This window comes from Pantherophis guttatus, chromosome 4 (assembly GCF_059756535.1).
Source record: "Pantherophis guttatus breed Tessera chromosome 4, ASM5975653v1, whole genome shotgun sequence".
In the NCBI taxonomy this organism is placed as follows: domain Eukaryota; kingdom Metazoa; phylum Chordata; class Lepidosauria; order Squamata; family Colubridae; genus Pantherophis; species Pantherophis guttatus.
In genome coordinates, this window is record NC_142066.1 from 128,644,146 (window position 1) to 128,664,828 (window position 20,683).

The 20,683-nt window shown below is 39.4% G+C and overlaps 1 protein-coding gene across 6 annotated transcripts in view; it reads left to right on the forward strand.

The window, feature by feature from the left end:
* Nucleotides 1-20,683, forward strand: part of SLC25A13 (solute carrier family 25 member 13) — a 153,612-nt gene that overhangs the window by 57,898 nt on the left and 75,031 nt on the right. For 5 of the 6 annotated variants that reach the window (XR_015734049.1, XM_034402107.3, XM_034402106.3 and 2 more), the window contains one exon: nt 2,283-2,398. The exons of the other annotated variant lie outside the window; for it this stretch is intronic. Coding sequence is in view for 4 of the 5 variants with exons in the window: in XM_034402107.3 (XP_034257998.2) it covers nt 2,283-2,398 (116 nt within the window). In the remaining variant the exon portion in view is untranslated. The remainder of the gene's footprint in view (nt 1-2,282; nt 2,399-20,683) is intronic. 6 annotated transcript variants of the gene reach the window in all.

Here is a 20,683-nt window from a genome sequence, read left to right on the forward strand (position 1 = left end):
GGAGAGGGGAGGTAGTGGTAAAGGCGGCAGACCGGTTTTTTTTCCCCAAGCCGACCTCTTTTGCGGCCTATCCAGCCCGACCCCATTCAGAAGAAAGGCTGCAGCCGGAAAGAAATGGGGGGGAAAGACATCTGCACCTTTTGTTACATACACACACACGAAACCCACAGTTTTCTGGCCTCTCGCGCAGATCTGTTGTGGGGTGGGGTGGGTGGGAGCCACATAATTCCGGGAGGCGAAAAGGGGCACAGGGATATTTCCAGAAATGAGCGAAATAATGCAATCCACGCAGCGACGCCCATATTCTCCCGTTCAGATTCTACCTCTGGCTGAGAGAAAACTGCCTTGAAAGTTTCTCTGCCCCCCTCACCCTTTAAACCCAAGACCCTGCCTCGTTTGCAGACTAGAGCACTTCTTTCCCCCGCCCGATTAGCCCAGGTTAAAATCTTAAAAGCTCGGGCGCCCCTCAAGCGCTTCTCCCGACATTGGGATGAACGAGAAAGCCGTTTTAGCCTCACCTATTCTTCCACACACACCCCTCCACCCTGGAAGGTAATTTAGCGCTGCTCCTCCTTTCCCCATGGCTTTTCTGGTTGTAATTGTTGCTGCTGCTGCCACCGAGGCTGCTCCTTCATCTCCGCCCGCCGCACCAGACCCAGCCCGGCCAGCACCGCTGTGGCTCCCACAGTCCAAGCGGATCGGCACCTGGGCTCGCAGGCGAAGGGTGGGAGTGCACAGCGCACTTTCCTGGCTTGGCGCCGATCCGGACGGCTGCAGAAGGAACTGGGCACCGGCTGTCATGTCTTTTCTGCTGTGCGGGATTCGGCACCTGGGCTCCCGGGGTTTAAGCCTCCGGGCCGGCCCGCGCTGCTCCAGGATGTTCGCTTCGGGCTCCTTGGAATCGCTGCCGGGCGGTTCTTCCCATTGGGGCGATGGTGGGTGGCTGCGAGCCTGGAAGAGGTGGTGAAATGCAGAGCAATACCTTGTGGGGAAGGAGTTCGCCGTGGCTCCCGCAGTCCAAGCGACGCCGATCACTGCCACCCACCATCGCCCCAACGGGAAGAACCGCCCGGCAGCGATTCCAAGGAGCCCGAAGCGAACATCCTGGAGCAGCGCGGGCCGGCCCGGAGGCTTAAAAGGGAAAGGAGGATGAGGAAGATCTGGCAAGGCGGTGCGAGCACTTCATGGCTCCTCCGGTGAGCGGATTGCGAGAGCTGCGCGACTGGGGCGGAGACATGCAAAGTCGCATGGAGCTTCTCATAATGGAGACGCAGAGCCAGGTGTGCAAGGCGCTGGCCCAGGTCGACCGCAGCGCCGCTTTCACCGTGGACTGCTGGGAAAGAAAGGAAGGTGACCCGAATTCTGGGGTAGAGTGGGGACACGTTCCTTTCTCGTGGGCCGCGCACTGCCTGGCACCTCTTGTAGGTTGGAACTAATTCGGAGTACAGCTTCCCCTCAATGTTGCCGGCGCTCCCAAAGTGTCATCGGTCAGCGCCAGCAACTCAGATTCGGGTACCCGGCGTATAAGACGACCCCCGACTTTTGAGATGATTTTCCTGGGTTAAAAAGTCGTCTTATACGCCGGAAAATACGGTAACTTTACGATAAGTCCTTGAACTTATAACTTCGACAATGTCCCTGTGGTCACATGTTTGAAGTTTCAGTGCTTCACTACTGGCAGGTATTGTGACTGTCACAGCATGCCACTGTCAATCGCCAATTGCGTACTTCACATCAGCTTCCAAAAAGCAGAATCATTGGAGAAGCCAGCCGGTAAAATCACAAGTTGTGATCATGTAATATTTCACTTAACCACTTAGCTGCAAAAGAGATATTACTATACAATTGAGTGTATTCTACTTTCCAGAGGGAGGGCTCTTTATATGATGGAAAATTATAGATTTAACAATGCTCATAAGCAAATAGCATCTGGTCAGCACACAGATCAAAGTTTTGCATTATATTTAAATATCCAGATATGTATTAGTAGTTATAAACAAGCACAAAAACATTTGTATGAATCTATCCCCTTTTGACTTACAAGAAAAAGATTGATCTTGGCTGTAGAAAAAAAGTGAAAAGAAAGGAAAACACTGAACACCTATAAATTGCTGCTGTTATTTCTAAAAACATTACATCTTCTAAAACTGGAAAGATTAATTTTGGGAGCTGCAGTTTCTATATGTTTGATGGCCAGGATGGGAAAGACAGGTCTAATGGATGTTCTATTGCAATATTCTACAAACAAGGGACTACATTTTTAATAACGTTTTCTTCTGTAGGTTGATATCCTTTCAAGAATTTGTAGCGTTTGAATCTGTCCTCTGTGCTCCCGATGCATTGTTTATGGTGGCATTTCAGCTTTTTGACAAAACTGGCAAAGGAGAAGTTACTTTTGGTAAGACTTGTTTTTACTTATTTCCCTCTTTTTATTTTTTCCTTCATGTGATTTTTTAATAAATATGCATTGAAGAGAAGCTGGGATTTTTTTTAGCTTTTATTCCTTAACTGGAATCTTGTTGCTTAATTAAAGATTGCAAAACCCAGAGAGCACCAGGAACTCCAGAGTTCAAATGTGTTTAAAATGCATTGTTTATTTGAATCATATACGATCTTGCCTCTTTTAGCTTGAGACAGCATACATTGTATTCTTTCTCCTATTTTTCTTACCTAAAAAACCCTGTGAGATGGGTTAGGGTGAAATAGTGTGACTACCTCAAAGCTGTGTAATGTGCATCAGTAGCTGAAAGTGAACTAGAACTTTAGAATTTCCCAGTCCTAATCCATTGTTTTAACCACTATATTACATTGGCTCTCTATGAAATTTTGCATAATGAGTCTAAAAATCTTCACGTTTACGATAGATAGATAGATAGATAGATAGATAGATAGATAGATAGATAGATAGATGGATGGATGGATGGATGGATGGATGGATGGATGGATGGATGGATAGATGTAGATGGTAGATATAATAAAATAAACATACAGTATATTATTAAATATAAAGCAGGATCCCAGCTGTCCTATCCTACTGGAATCAATCTAATTTTTAAACTCAGTTTCTGAAACTTTTCCAGTTTCAATTTAATATTTTTTCCCAGAATTCTGGTGGAAAGTTAGAATACTGTACAGCGGGGGTCCCCAACCCCTGGTCTGTGGTATGCAAGCAACCGAACCTCTCAAAATGAAGCCCCATCCACAGTATGCAGGCAGCAAGCAAAACATGCCTTCTCCAGTCCGTGGAAAAACCTTTCACCATGGAACTGGTCCCTGGAGACCAAAAGATTGGGAGCTGCTGCTATATAGCATCCTATTTCTTCATATTTTTGAAATGCCATTATAATATATAATGGGATCAAAATATCCTATAACTTTCATATATAGAATTAAAAAGGAATAAAAATACAATATATTTATGTAACATTACTTTTAAATATTTTAAAATCTATTTTAAATAGCATTTTACTCTGGTTACATGGTACTACAGGTAGTCCTACCTAGACTAACAACAGTTTGTTTAGTGACCATTCAAAGTTACAATGGGACTGGAAAAAGTTATTTATGACCATTTTTCACACTTATGACCATTGAGCATTTCCATGATCACATGATCAAAATTCAGAAGCTTGGCAACTGACTCAGATGTATGATGGCTGCAGTGTCCTGGATCATGTGATTATCTTTTGCGACCTTCTGACAAGCAAAGTCAGTGAGGAAACCAGATTCACTTAAAATCCTGTCATTAATTTAATAACTGAAGGGATTCACTTAACAACTGTGGCAAGAAAGTTTGTAAAATGGGACAAAATTCACTTAACAACTGTCTCACTTAGCAACAGAAATTTTGGGCTCAATTGTGGTTGTAAATTGAGGATTACCTGTACATTTATCAGTCTTTCCATTTCATTCAAACCATACTTGTCATAAATTTAAGATTGCAAAACAGCAGTGGTGTAGTCTTTCCATTGTAAGAGTAGTATTTTTCTACGCCCCATGCTTAATATAAATCCAAAATTCTTCATAGCTTTATAAAATCTAATTTCAAAACTACATTCACATCTCTAACAGTTACTACTTCCCTAAAATTGTATTAATTATTTAAACTAAAATTGGCCCATGATAGAGAAAGCCCATATAATATGTGTTTCCAGAGTGTCCTCTGTATCATTTTATACTTCTAGCACAGGGATGTCAAACTCGATTTCATTGATGGCTGCATCAGGGTTGTGTTGGACCTAGGGGGCCAGGGTGGCCGTGGTCAGGGTGGCCATGTCTAGTTCGATGTCACTTGTGTCAGGGGCCACCTGTGGTGGTCTGAGTGCCAGCAAAAATGGGTTTCTGAGCTCCATTTTTTTTAAAAATTTGATTTATATGCCGCCCTTCTCTGGAGACTTAGGGCAGCTTACAATGCATTAAGCAATAGCCTTCATACTTTTGTATATTTTATACAAAGCTTATTGCCCCCACAAACTGGGTCCTCAATTTACCTACCTTAGAAAGGATGGAAGGCTAAGTCAACCTTGAGCCTGGTGAGATTCAAACTTACAGTAATTGCAGACAACTGATTTAATCACAATGCTATTAGTCTGCTGAGCCACCAGGCCCTATTTTTGGCTGCAATGGCTTCCTGCAACCTTCTGCCAGCAAAAACAGAGCTCAGGAGGGCTGCCCATGGCCCTCCTGAGCTCTCTTTTTGCTGGCAGAGGCACCATGGGCTGGTCCCTTTGCTGTTTCCAGGGTGGCCCCACAGGCCAGATCTAAGCACCCCGTAGTCCGGATCCGGCCCCCGGGCCTTGAGTTTGACACCCCTGTTCTAGCATAAAGAAACAAACAAATAACCTATTTCCAGCACTCTTGTAAATCCCCAATAAACATCCATAAAATCTAGTGTAGAATTAACATTATAAGCATTATAAAATGGTATTAACATTTCATGTGATCTTGATTCTATCGTAGATTATCAGATTATCAAATTTGGAGTACATGATGTGAAGAGGAGCTTTTTTGAAGAGTTGCTAGAATAGGTGAAAGGAAAGAGAAAAGAATATAACAAGGTGGATGGACTCAATTGGACTCCATCCAGCAACAATTTTGCTACTTTTGGAAGAGGTCTTGGATGACCTTTGAATCATAAGGTTAGAGGTTAGACCTTTTGAATCATAAGGTTAGAGGGAGATAATGCTGAAGGAAAACTACCTATATAGGACTGTGAGTTAATGCTAACTTGATGGCACATAATCAGTCAATCTCTGGTGATATAACTACTATGTTCCATGTTGTTTGGTCTATTAGGAGCCAAACTTTTTTTCTCAAAAGGGCAAAAGGTGCCTTGCTTTAGTGTAGGCAGTAGAAGAAAAAATGGACCAATAAATAAATATAAAGCAATTATACTCCTTAGAAATTTTTAATGAGGTTTTATAGTTTTTTTGTATCACTGGAAATAAGCCACAAAGAGTGTGAACTAAGATTAATTTGATGACGCTTGCTGCAGACAGATTTTTTTTAAATCACTGTACTGTTTCATATTGGACTATACTGATCAGATAGTTAACTGAACCAGAATATTATATTTTATTTATTTATTTATTTATTTATTTATTTATTTATTTATTTATTTATTTATTTATTTATTTATTAATTATTCGAATTTCTATACCGCCCTTCTCCTTTCGGACTCAGGGCGGTGAACAGCCAAAATAAAAACATTTATACATAAATACGATTAAAAATAGATTTAAAATAATTAAATTTGGCCCATAGTTTAAAATTTATCAATTTAAAATCCATATCAAAATTTAAAACCAACCATAAAATCATAAAATCAAGAGAGACCGGCTAACTGAAAGAGATGAGTTTTTAGGGCCCGACGAAAGGTCCGAAGGTCGGAGATCACTCGTATCTCTGGGGGTAGATTGTTCCAAAGGATAGGTGCCACCACAGAGAAGGCTCTCCTCCTGGGGGTCGCCAGCCGGCATTGTCTAGCTGACGGCACCCTGAGGAGGCCCTCTCTGTGGGAGCGAACTGGCCGGTGGGAGGCTATTGGTGGCAGAAGGCGGTCCTGTAAGTACCCTGGCCCTAAGCCATGGAGCGCTTTAAATGTGATCACCAACACCTTGAAGCGCACCCGGAAGTCCACCGGAAGCCAATGCAGCTCGCGCAGGAGAGGAGTCACATGGGAGCGCCCAGTCGCTCCCATAATCCCCGCGCGGCCGCATTCTGCACCAGTTGGAGCCTCCGGGTGTACCCCAAGGGGAGCCCCATGTAGAGAGCGTTACAGTAGTCCAGACGAGTCCAATATGTTATCAGAAACTGAGAGTAAAGCATAAATTGATTGCAAATTGATAAGGTTGGAGTGTTTTTACGAAACCAAAATGGTATCAGTAAAAGTTATATCATAAAAATAAGAATGAACATTTAATGCTTAGATACATAATGTTTTCTATGCTCAGATACAGAAAGTCTCTTAGTTTTTTTTTAAAAGGAGCTAAACTGAAGCTGCCTTCTAACAAGAAAACCTAGATCTACTAGCTAAAGTAGACCTATGTGTCATATTAAAATTTTCAAGAGATCTCAATCTAATTGCTAGGGAATGCTCTCCACTAAATGAGGTATATCTTCAAAAAAAATTGCACTACATTTGCACTAATTCAAAGCATTTAGTACCTGATTAAATAATAAGTGTGTTACTTCAAATAATGTCAGCAAGTCCTTGTTTTACCACACCATTGTGATCCTCTGCCACAAACTGTTCTAGTGGGATCAATTTACTCAGTGGTGGGATTCAAAAATTTTTATTACTGGTTTTGTGGATGTGGCTTGGTAGGCGTGGTGTGGCTTGGTAGGCATGGCAGGGGAAAGATACTGCAAAATCTCCATTCCCTCCCGATCAACTGGGACTTGGGAGGCAGAGAATAGATGGGCGCGGGGCCAGTCAGAGGTGGTATTTACCGGTTCTCCGAACTACTCAAAATTTCTACTACCGGTTCTCCAGAACTGGTCAGAACCTGCTGAATACCACCTCTGAACTTACTCCTAAAATCTTGAAGTTCTCAAAAAAAGGTGATTCCAGATATAATGCTGTGACATTGATTTAAAAAAAAACAGCCATTCATATACCAAACATCTGTCCAAATATGGAGGCCTTTGCATGTACATCTCTATACATGCTGGTTTCCACATTCTGGGTTTTAACATATGGAAGCCAAAACATAGGAGCTGTTTAACTGAGGAGAACTAGTTTCTTGGAGCCCCCATATCTCTTCACACATACCCTAGTAATTCTATTTTAATTTTAGTGCAATTTTACAAAAATTCCCTGCTAGCCTTTTGTGATATAGCAAAGGAACAGTTTATGAACAAATCAGTAAGCACAGCCAGAGGCCATTGCTTTTCTACACAGCCTCCTCACTTTCCTCACCCTCTCAGACTCCCCAACTGTTAATGCAGTTTTTAAAATAAGGGAAGTTAGTTCTTGTTTCTGTAAATCGTATGAAATGGGAGATGGTAGTGTGTGTTGATGTGCAGCTAATAGAGACTGCATGGCCTTTTGAATCCCATTTTAAACTGATATGTTGCTCTTTGCTTGGAGTTAAAGATCTCAGTGGGAATGTAGAAGAAACTTTAGTTGGCTTTTAAATTTGAGACAGAGAATAAACCATTGCTTCTTTTTCCTCAAGTGTTGACAGGCATATAAAAACTGATAATGTAAATCCAGGGATTTAAGATATTTAACAATTTTCTCTTTGGGGGGTATTACTGAATTTTAATGCTTTTTTTAAAAAAAGCAGAATACTTTGATATCTTTTATGACATGGTTTAATAAAGAAAAGTTTAGGTGCATGGTCTAAATGTCAACATTTAAAGGCTAATTATTCTTTTAATAATCTTTGCCTTTTGATATAAGGGCTACATGTAATTGTACAGAAATGATTTAACAACCTATGGATTTAAATATATTAAAGTATTGGTTTAAAATTTGTGTCCTTCCAAGAGTTGTAGTACTGATACAGAAATTCTTTCTCTGTTTCACATCCCCAATTTTACAGATAAAGTAACTTGAAACCTGAAGGGTTTCCCTAATTTTAAAAGATTATAGAATAAGCTATGTTGACATTATTTGAATATTCGTACATATGCGCAGAGAGATCTTAAGCCAGCTAGAAATGTTTTCAAAAATCACAGGTATGTGACAAATAGACTTCAGCAATCTTTTACCTTATTAAATAATAACAACCGCTTCACAAAAGGAAAAATGTTCTATATATGGTGTTTTGTTAAATATTTAACTGTATATTACATTTTAATTTAGCTCCATATTCCATTTCAACATGACATTTGTTGACATGACACTCTTGGAATTTGTAATGATCTTGATAAATACGCATTTTGCCATACATTGAGACTAAGACAAATGAAACCTGTAGCTTTTTTCCGATCATTGAATGAATTGAGGAATATGTAGGAAATAGTGTTTTACTGAATCTATTAAGGTTTAACTTGTAGGCTGTGTTTCTGATGCTGTTTGGGCATGAAATGGAAGCAAGCAAGTATATTTCTTTATTTTGGTAATCCGAGTAACAGAATTAGCATAAAAATTAGCATAAAAGCTACTATTAGTTAACACCTTTATAATAATTATCTGTAATAAAGCAAAATACAGTGTGGGTTTTGAATTCACTAGAACATTTCATAAAATAAGGAAGCAAATATAATTGTTGCTATATTTTAAATACACAATTACAAATATACAGTTATCCTAAGGTTATGATGCAATTGGGACCAGGATTGTCATCGCTAAGTGATGCAATCATAAAGAAGAATGTCACATGGCTTAGTGACAACAACACAGCAGTTGACATCATAATCCCAATATGTGTAGGTTGTTAAATGGATATGGAGTATAGGGTTACTGCAGAGGAGGCCTGAGTGGACCACTGTAGACTGTACACCAATTGGAGGAGGCCATGGTTGGGATGTTAGTGCAGTGCAAGTATAGAGAGGGGTACTTGTGACCTTCCCTGATGGCTTCCCCATTAACTTTGCTTATGGGAGCATAGCAGGGAAGGTTGCAAATGGTAATCACATGACTATGGGGTGCTGAATCTATCATAAGTGCAAGCTACCCTGTTTCCCCCAAAATAAGACATCCCCTGATAATAAGCCCAATTGGGCTTTTGAGCACATGGCAATAAGGCCAAGCGCTTATTTCAGGGTTCAAAAAAATATAAGACAGGGTCTTATTTTCAGGGAAACACGGTAGTTGTCAAGTGCTCAAATCATGATCTGATTTGGGAATAGTGCACTAGCCAGAACTTGGAAGACCTACAGTAAGTACATTTGTTTAGTGCTGTTGTAACTTTGAACCATTGCTAATGAGTAGGTGATAAACAAGTACTATATTTTGAATAAAATCATAGTTACTTGTTTCCCTTGCCTTAGAAAGAATGTAGGCATGGATAGAATATCACCCTGTTTGCTTTTAGTCCCTTCTTGAGTGCGATATTCTGCAGATAGATTCCAATATACTCTTGTGTTGTGGTCCAGTATTACACAGTTACTTTCATTGTTCCATCTTATTAATTTTATCTGAGCTTCAAAGATCTAGTGCCCTATTAATTTAGTTTCAAGGAGAAGGGGCAGGATAAGGGACAACACAGTCTAGAGCTGGATAGAGAGTCAAAGGAAGAGAGTTAGGATAGCCAATCCTTAGAATCTTCCAAAGCATATCCATTCATGTGAGAAGAGTAAATATTTAATCTGGCAAAGTTCTGTCTATTGGATGTAAGCAAATAAAGAACTGAAATTTGCCTGAATTGATCTATGTCTTTCTTGGACTGGAGCTGGCAAAACTATTGTATTTTCCTGCTTAGATTCCAAATCTGAAGTAAGGGGAGAGTTGAAAGCTTTAACTTGTATTCATTAATACTCATATCCCTAAAATGGAGATGATTGTTACATTTTTTATTAATCATTAACATATTTCTTCCTGTCATTATTTGGAAATATATGTACTAATCCACAAACTTAACTCTAAAAAAATCAAGGAAGACGTCCTATTATCCAGGTTAATTGCCCTTGGAGGCCTATCTTAGTTATAATAACTGCTTTCAGTGAATTCAGTGTTTAATTTTTTGTTGTTTTCATCTTCAATTTTGATGCAGTCTTTAGAATCCATAAAGCACGAGTTATCCAAAGTAAATTTACTACTGGTGAGCAGTCAGAGTTAAACTGTGGAATAAAAATCCACACTGGCACTAAATTGTATTCTCTGTTGTTGTAAGCTATCTTGTCAAAGATCAGTGTAACAGCACAGAAACCCTTCCAGTTCAATGGGTCAAAATTCCACTTTTTATGAAAGGCTAAATGTGGATTTTCACAAATGAGTATAATGGCTCCAATTTTGAAAAAGAGATAACCGGGAGCACTTCCCGTTAGTGAGCTCATTCAGAATGCGGCTTGTTCAGATGGCTAAAATATTGCTTTCTTCATCCTATTTTTAAAGAAAAGGAGAGGCAAGAATAGTTATAGAGAAGATAAGATAGAGCTACTTGGAAAGTAAATTCAAACTGTCTTGTTAACTGACCTGAAATATAACTGTCTTTCATAAGACAATAATATAGAAGAAAAGGCCTGTTTATTAAGCAGCAATTTTAGAATCTCAGCTGAGGGTGGGAAAAAAGAAATAAAGCTACAGTAGTAACATCAGAGGGGTCCTTAACTCAGATTTTTTTCAATTGCAAATAAACCTGTCATCGTGAAGAAATTGAAGAAAAACACTCTTAAGAATCATACTGGTTAAATGTCAGACTCCTTAATATTTGTCCAATGGTTGCAGTTGTACCCTTGTAAGATATAAATATTCATTTATTCTTCTTGCAAAAGAAAAATAATAATAGATACTAATAATATACAATTTGGAAAATCTAGGAAGGATAATTTTCCCATACCCACTTTTATCCTTTATTTATCATTAGAAAAAATAAGTAAGTGTGGTGTTGGGTTTTTTTTGCTCATCACATACAACCATATTTCATGGTCAACAATGATTGTGGAATAAAATAATTGGGTTTTCTACTATTTTTTAAGAAGGAAATATAGATATGATTTAAATCAACCAAGAAAACATAGAGTGTGATTTGAGGTGCACATAAATTTTAAAAGGGTCATTGGGTCACACAACTATCCAACCTTGAAAAACTAAGCAGAATTAAACCCAGTTAGTACTTGGATGAGAGAGCAGTAGAAAATCCCAGGGCTGTTGAGTAGACCAGAAATCTGAAAAACATCCCAGAAAAAAATGGTGGCAAACTATGTTTCTTGTGTGACAAAATAGTAATGGCCATGTAGATACCAGGAGTAAAGGAGAGTTTATGGGACAAAAATAACCTGATTTTAATATATACAAAAAGGTTAATGACAACAGTGACTGACTAGGAAACAGGTCTTGACATTATGACAGAGAGCTTAGTGACCTCAACCTATACACTTTTCATTGCTGAAGGAGGCATAGGACAGTTGATCTGTTTTGTCCTCTAGATAAAGGAAAGATTTTTTTCTGTCAGTTTTGGCTCTTGGTAAATAAGGCAAGGCTGAGTGACAGGTTTTAGATGAAGTAATGATGTAAAATGGGTAAGGACCAGAGGTGGGTTTCAGCAGGTTCTGACTAGTTCTGGATATCTGGTAATGGAATTTTTGAGTAATTTGGAGAACCGGTAGCGGAAATTTCGAGTAGTTTGGAGAACTGGTAAATGCCACCTCTGACTGGCCCCACGCCCATCTATTCTGCTTCCTGAGTCCCAGCTGATCGGAAGGAAATGGGGATTTTGCACTGTCCTTTCCCCGGAGTGGGGAGGAAATGGAGATTTTTACAGTATCCTTCCCCTGGAGTGGGGTGGGAATGGAGATTTTACAGTATCCTTCCCCTGCCACGCCCACCAAGCCATGCCACGCCCAAGCCACACCCACAGAACCAGTAGTAAAAATTTTTGAAACTAACCAATGGTAAGGACACATAGTTCTCTATTTTTTCCTAATATAGGGTTAGAGGAGAATTTGGGGATTCATGTGCCCATTACCATTTCAAAGCAGTGGGAAACACTATTGTTAATTTTTTGCTATTGTGTAATTGCTATTGTGTTTCAGTAAATGGGTACAGGTCAACTGCTACATTGGCTGGAAATTTCTTACAGCTGTTGTTATGCCTTGATACAAATTATGCAATCATATTTGAAATATATTTCTGCAGTTTTGCCATTTAATTTTAATTTAATTTAATTTATCCAATTTCTATGCCGCCCAACTCCCAAGGGACTCTGGCCATTGAATCTAAAAACTATACTGAAGAACTCTGAAGATATAAGAAAAATGCAATCTATAGTATGCTTTTTAGTAAAAACTGTGAAATCATGGCTGGTATAAGCTGTGGAGAGTTAAACTACATTTCATTGAACAAAATTTTGTAGGGAAATTGATTTAGAAACATTCCTGAAAATAAAGTCATAAATGGCTACAAGTCATGTTGGAAAATATGTAATGCTAAGGCAAGTTGTAACATACAACTATAACATTCAACTGGGCTGATGAAAAAATAATAATGAATTTGAATTGTGCTATCAAAAACTGTTGAGACAATTTTAGACAAGAAGAACAAATACTTCAATATTAAACGAAAAATACTGGCTCCATTAATAATGGCCCTAAAGTTTAAATATTTTAGACATGTAAAGCAAAGGCAAAATGATTAATAAAGGCAGTGTTTGGAAAAATAAAAGCCTAGATATTATGAGGACATAAGCATGAGCATACAGAAACTCTCGGTGAAATGATAACTATTGGGTCATGACTGAACAATGAAGTTGTGATGCATGTATAGTATCTTGAATTTGATGCAGTATATTCCTAAATACTAATTATTTAATAATCTACTAATAGCAATAGAGATTTTTGTTAAGATGGTTGTACAGTGGATAATGATTTTGGGGATATATACAATGGAGGGATGGTAAGAATTTTTTATAGCTAATCAGACTTATATAGGCAATGCAATAGATGTGGCAAAGTATGTTCTTGCTTTTGTTGGGCAAACCTTTGCTGCATTTAAGCAGGCAAACTTTGATAGATGACTAAATCATATCTAGTTATACCTATCAAAATCATCTGCCAATTGTAGGAGCACTGCAGTACGTGGGTAGCTTTCTGCCAGCTGGTGACTTTTGTCAAGATATGTATAATCAGTTTTTGGATCTTCTGCAGAAGCATATTTGTTAGTAAAGTTAAATATATTTATCTTTTAGTTTTTAATTTTTCAAAATGGAAAGACTTGTATTGTGTGTAAAAGAAAAGTTGAAGTTGACCAATGTATTGGTATTGCTAAAAAAAGAACCTAACTCAAGGAAGTATGATGGAAGTTATATATCACTTGGTAAATTATATATTTAATTTCTGTAGGATCAGCACATTTCTCTCCTACTCACTCAAGAGGCAGGGACAAGAGAGACTCTAATATTGATTACTGCCGGAGAATGATAGTTCTCTTGTCAAGTTCTGACTTTGTCCTGTTCCATTCATGAGTTCTACCTATTAGGCTCAATACAATTGTGTATTTTTATATTTTTCTTTAATTTTTAACTTACATGTTCTCGTTTTTCTTTCTTCTTTTAAAATCCAATATATAGTTTCTTACCCATACCGAACTCCAAATAAATAATAGTTTTATTCATGATGGGGGTTTGCAATTAATTTGCCATTTAAAGGTCATGAGATTGTGGAGTTATGAGAACCTGTAAATAAAAAAAAAAACCCTCTGTACTCTGGGGTTTCTCAAAGCTTCTAGTTGGATACCAGATAGAGAATTCTATACTAGATATCACTTTGATCTTTCCAGTGAACTCTGGAAAGGTAGATTATTAATAATTTTAAAATGTGGATACAGAACCAAAGAGGCGTCAGAATCTTATGTTGAAAAAAATGCTGCAGAAAGAAAACATAAAGGACATTCCACAGAGGCAACTAAAAGACAATCTTGGTCCCATGTCGTGTAGGATCTCATATATGATAACCAACACCCTGAACTGGATTCAGAAGCTTACTTGGCTCCAGTGTACATTGCTGAATATTAATGTTATTTTTTTTTTAATTTGATTTATATGCCGCCCTTCTCCGGAGACTCAGGGCGGCTTACAGTGCATTCAGCAATAGCCTTCATACTTTTGTATATTTATACAAAGTCAGCTTATTGCCCCCACAAACTGGGTCCTCATTTAACCTACCTTAGAAAGGATGGAAGGCTGAGTCAACCTTGAGTATTTGAGTATATCAGAAGATGCCAAAAACTGCTTACACTGCTGCAACTTCCAAATTCTGTTTTAAGGTCAGCCCCATTTAAAAATCTTCAAAATCAGTGACTTGTAACCTTAAAAGCCAGAGTTACTTGTTTTTGCAGGGTTGAACAAAAACCTTGTTCTTGCAGGGTTGAACCTCCTCCGTCCAGACTTCCATACCCCATGTAGACATTGATAGTAATGATTGATAGTATTTGATTAATAGTATTGAAGATCTCTAGAGGTCAGGGAGGGCCAGAGAACACACACTACTTCTATCTTTCAGAAAAAAATTATCCTGTAATCTACAACTTCTACACTGCAAAAACATTTGGACTACAAATCTTGATCAGGGCAAAGCAATAGATGTAATTTATATAGACTTCTGTAAAGCCTTTGATTCAGTGGTCCATGACAAACTACTTCTAAATCCTATGGCATTTCTGGACTCCTACATAATTGAATAGCTGCATTTCTGTCTAACAGACAACAAGTGGTCAAAATAGGGAGCACCCTATCAAATCCTGCACCTGTAAATAGCGGTGTAAAGGCAGCATTCTAGGACCAACACTGTTTATACTCTACATAAATGACCTTTGCGATCATATTATAAGCAACTGCGTTCTCTTCGCCGATGATGTAAAAATATTTAAAACCACCAACAATGCTGCTACCCTTCAAAATGACCTTGACTTTGTGTTGGAATCGTCAAACAATTGGCATCTCCAAATCTCAACCAACAAATGCACTGTCTTACACATTGGCAAAAAGAATCACAAAATACAAGCTGAGTGAACACGACCTTGTAGATGACCCTCACTCTGTCAAGGACCTTGGAATACTCATATCTAATAATCTAAGTGCCAAAGCCCACTGTAACAACATTGCCAAAAAGGCATTAAGAGTTGTAAACCTAATCTTGCATAACTTCTTCTCCGATAATATTACACTACGAACCAGAGCATACAAAACATTTGCTAGACCAATTCTCGAATACAGCTCATCCGTCTGGAACCCACACTGCATATCTTTATACTATCGAACATGTCCAGAAATATTTCACAAGAAGAGTCCTCCACTCCTCTGCTCGCAACAAAATATCTTATGCTACCAGACTTGAAATTCTGGGCCTAGAAAACTTAGAACTACGCCGTCTTTAGTATGACCAAAGTGTAGCTCATAAAATTATCTGCTACAATGTCCTACCTATCAATGACTACTTCAACCACAACAATACACGAGCCACAATAGATACAAATTTAAAGTGAACCACTCCAAACTCGATGCAGAAAATATGACTTCAGCAACAGAATGGTTAATGCCTGGAATACTCTACCTGACTGTGGTTTCATCTCTAAACCCCCCAAATTTTAACCTAAGACTGTCTACTGTTGACCTCTTCCCATTCCTAAGAGGTCTGTAAGGAACGTGCATAAGAGCAGCAGTGTGTCTACCATCCCTGTCCTAATGTTTTCTCTACTTGTATCTATTCAATTCATGCTTATAATTATATAAATTACCTAATACGTTCTTGACAAATAAATAAATAAATAAAAATAAATGATAAATGCTTTCTCGATAATATGGCTGAATGCAACAAGATGTAGAAAAGTGCATTGTCATGTTTTGTCAGAAAGGGATAAAGAATGACACAGATTACATGAGTCTTACGGGTAGCATATTGGTAAAAGAAAATGCATTCTTTGCCTGAACTTTGTAATTCTTTTCCTCTAGAATCTATCAAGGGCAACAGAATTTTGCTAAAACCCTTGAAAACTCTAAAACAATGAACATCGGTTTTCCGCAATGTTTTCCATTGTCTTCCAGTGCTGCAGTATACATGCTAAAGTCTATTCTTTTACATCCATTTCCCTCAAGGCTTGAATATTAGAACTATGATCCAATTTTAAGTTTCTTTTCTCTTTATCAGATCTTGAACTCTTGTTAAAAAGACTTGTCAAAAGCTCTAAAAAGACATCCTTAGTATCGCTAGTGCAAATAATGCTACTTCTATTTACCTCATTATGCAATTTAATTTTTTATGAAATCCCCCTTTTGCTGGTTGTATAGTAGAAGATAGCCTTGTCTTTCATAGTACTGTACATTGTTAACCATATTGGCAGGATAGACCTGTATTAGGTTCTAGGTTTTTTCTTTTTAAGGTCTTAATGTAAAATAAAGTATTTCTGACATAACTGCTTGGCTGCAGAGAAACAGCATTTTACAGTGCTTTTTATGATACTGTAGTCAGGATTGTCACTGCAGCATTCTATGGGTACAATCTGAACATTTATTCTAAAAAAATTCTTAAGTAAAGTATTGGTCTCCTCCCTCCCCTGCTTATGGGACAATTATCATTGGGATGTATCTCCTCTCCCAGAAAAAAAGCTGGCTTCCATCCATTCACCAGATAAGTAATGGTGGAAGAATAGAATTTCTTCCTCCTCTTCACCATCTACTATGAAAGGGTGTGCTTGTTTTCTTCTGTGAATTTCTCTAAATATGTGGCAAAAAAGAGAACATTTTACCAAATGTTTTATATGCATGAGGGCAATCTGATCAGTAGATGGATAAATGAATGTTTATACATTTTTAAACAATAAATAATTTAGAAACCTGGTTTTGAACATTTAATAATGATAATTTTGGCTGATGGGGTCCAGGAGAAGAGCTTTTTTTTTTTGTTCTTCATATAAATAAACAGACATCCCAATAATTTGCAGATAACCCTCAGATATTTTGTCAGCAATACACAAATTATAAATACATGATACTGTCTACTTTACTCTCCATATAATTATAATCAGAAAGAAATAATGCCTACGTAAGTTTTTAATTATACAATAGAGACTTTTTACCTTATAACCATGGGCTGTTTAATTGATGTCAAATTATAATCACATTGGATCATCGACTCTATTGGGTGAACTTCATGGGAGTTGGAATTTCACAAAATATCTGGAGGTTCCTAGCTCCTAATTTTAACTTTCCATGGTTTTATATTTTTAAAAGGGTAGCTAAGATTATTATAGTAATTTCTTTCTTTCTCAACAACAATAAGTAGATTTACACACACACACACACACACACACACACACACACAGGAACACAACATTTCAAAAAGACAGGAATGGATAAGGTGCATAAAGTACATAATTCCATGTATGTATGTATGTATGTATGTATGTATGTATGTATGTATGTATGTATGTCTTTGGTTATTCAGGTTTTCTCCTGTGTAGAATTGGAAGTGTCTTGGCGATGTTTCAACGAAGTCTCATTCGTCATCTTCAGGCTGGTATTTTCGGCTTCGTGCTTCTAGAAGCATATAAACACCCGCAAAAACCTCAGAAAACATACACACACACACACACAAACATACATACATATGAATGAAAAATAGTGTAGGTATTAAAATAAATCAGACATTTATTTTAGTAAATAAGTATTTACTAAATAAATAATATGAACAAGTATTATAAATTTGTTCATGAAGTGTAAATGTTCTTTGTATCTGATTTAACTGGTATATTTGTGAAATAAAGATTGCTGGAAAAATTGTTCTGTATAAATGAATAAACCCAGTGGGGGTAATGAAAAAAACTCCATTGAGTTTCTATATGAATTTGTGAAACATAGCAAGTGATGAGAAGGAAATGTAAGATATAAACAAAAAAGGGCAAAGGCAATTTTCTGTTTCATAACTATACATGAGTAAAAGACATAAATATAATGACATAAAATATAAAACTCTTAGATCAAATTACAACATTGCTTCTTAAAAACTCAGGTTACAATTTTCAGGTACTCAAACTAGAGGACAAAAGGAAGCAGCAATTTGTTTGTGATCTCATGGTATTTAGAAAATGCAATCTTGTAGAAAACCTTTGGAATAGAATGCAATGAGCTGTTGATACAGTTTTACAAACAAAGTCTGTACTTCTATAATTGTCTGGTTTGGAATAGCAACCAAACAGGACAGGTACAGACTCCAACGGATAGTTAGGACTGCAGAAAGAACGATTGCAACCAGTCAGCCTTCCAAAGAAAAGCTGTATATTGCACAGGTCAGAAGGTGACCTGCCTGAGAAAATACTTAAAGACCCCTTACATTCTGGACATAAACAGTTTCAATTCTGAAGTTTCTATGCTGCACTAGGGCATTGCAGGCCAAAACAATTAGACACAGGGACACTTTCTTCCCTTGTGCCATCTCTCTACTGAATACCTAATTCTCATAGTACTCCCTAACGCAGTGGTCCTCAAACTAAGGCCCATGAGCCGGGTACAGTCCGCCCAAGCCATTAATCCAGCCCATGGGGGATCCAGAGGCTGCTCCGCCCATCTCACCCCGCCCAACCACCAGTCCCCACCCTTCAGCCAAGCGCAGTACTTATTTTAGCAGGCAAAGTGCTTGTGGGGATGGGGGAAGGAAAAATGGGCTACGCAGAGCTCCCAGGAGGCCTTCGCAGACCTCATTTATGGCCAGCAAAGTGTTTGTGGGGATGGGGGAGGGAAAAGCGGAGCTCCTGGGAGGCCTTCACAGACCACGTTTATGGCCGGCAGAGTGCTTGTGGGGACGGGGGAGGGAAAAATGGGCCGTGTGGAGCTCCTGGAAGGCCTTCGCAGACCTCATTTATGGCCAGCAGAGTGCTTGTGGGGACGAGGGAAGGAAAAACAGGCCTAGGAGTCCTCTGAGGGCCCCTTTTTTGCTCTCCCCCACCCCCAGAAGCACTCTATCAGCCAATAAAGGGACATGCCTTTCGCCGAGGAAAGAGCTCAAAGATTTACCAGGGACTTCAGTCCACCATTGCTCCACTGAGGGGGAGAAAGCTGAAGAGTCCCAATGGAAGAGGCTGTGCCTGCCATGTAATTACGCATTGCTTCCAAGAGTTGCGCTTAGTGCCAGGTACCTGTACGCTTGTCCTGGGTGAAACAGAGCAGAAGCATAAAGAGGCGGGAGGCCTGAAAGCACGCAAAACACCAGAGCGGCACTGGTGGCCAGAGTTGCATGGAAGTGGCGCATATCCCGGTCCTGGGCTGGATGCGGGGCCCGAGGCGGAGGGGATGGTGAGCGGGCGGCCCTCGGGAAAGCGCCTCCATGGCACTAAGCGCGATTCTTGGAATAGATGCATAATTACGCGGCAGGTACAACCTCTCCATTGGGACCCTTAAGGTTTTTTCCCCTCGGCGGAGTGATGATGGCAAATCTTTGAGCTCTTTCCTCTGCTGGTAGCTCTCTTGCCCTACAAGTCAGCCACCTTTCGCTCCTGAGCACAATGGTGTCAGCTGCTCTGAATGAACCTCCTTTCTTCCTTCCAGCATGCTTCAAGCAGGCAAGCAGCTGGCCCGAAAGAGGCTCCTGCAAGCCGGCAGGCACTTGTTGGCAAAGCAGGGCTGGCGAGATCCATGTGAGAGAGGAAGCGGTTGCTGCAACAGTCACCTGCACCTCTTCCTTCCCCTCTCACCACCGGTGCTTGGCTGCCCATCCTTCTCTCACTTAGTGCTTGGCAGTTATGAGGCTATGGCCAGCAAGGCTGCCTGCCCCCCAAAGGAGGATGGTCATCACCCCTGGAGAGGCAGGCAGAAAGGGCTGGCTGGCCAGCGGATCAGCGCTGCTGACCCCCCATCTTGGGGCTTCCTTGCCAGATCTGCTCCAAGTGATGCTGCCTGGCCCGAACCTGCTTGCCAGACGTGGGAAGCTCTTGCCTGAACCTGTTGCACACGTTCGGCACATGTGGAGGAAGTTCCCGGGCAGCCAGTAATATCCCAAAAGCGGATTGGGACTGCCACAATACAAATAGAATAAAATGGAATGGAATGGAAATAGGAGAGAATGGAATGGGAATAGGCATGGGGTGGAATAGCAATAGCAATAGGATGGAATGGGAATGGGAATGGAATAGGATGGAATGGAATGGAATGAAATTCAGCAAGGTTTCTCTTTCTCCACCCCTTTTGCTCTTCTAGCACACTTTTCTTTCCTGACAGAGAGAATGGAATGGAATGGAAATAGGAGAGGATGGAATGGGAATAGGGATGGGATGGGATGGAATAGCAATAGCAATAGGATGGAATGGGAATGGGAATGGGAATAGGAGCCTAAGTGGCGCAGCAGACTAACGCTACTGTTAAAGGTAGTATTTAGCTTCCAGCTAAATTACTGCGAGTTCAATTCTCACCAAGCTCAAGATTGACTCAGCCTTCCATCCTTTCTAAGGTAGGCAAAATGAGGACCCGGTTTGTGGGGGCAATAAGCTGACTTTGTATAAAATATACAAAAGTATGAAGGCTATTGCTTAACGCCTTGTAAGCCGCCCTGAGTCTCCGGAGAACGGCGGCATATAAATAAAAAAAAGTAG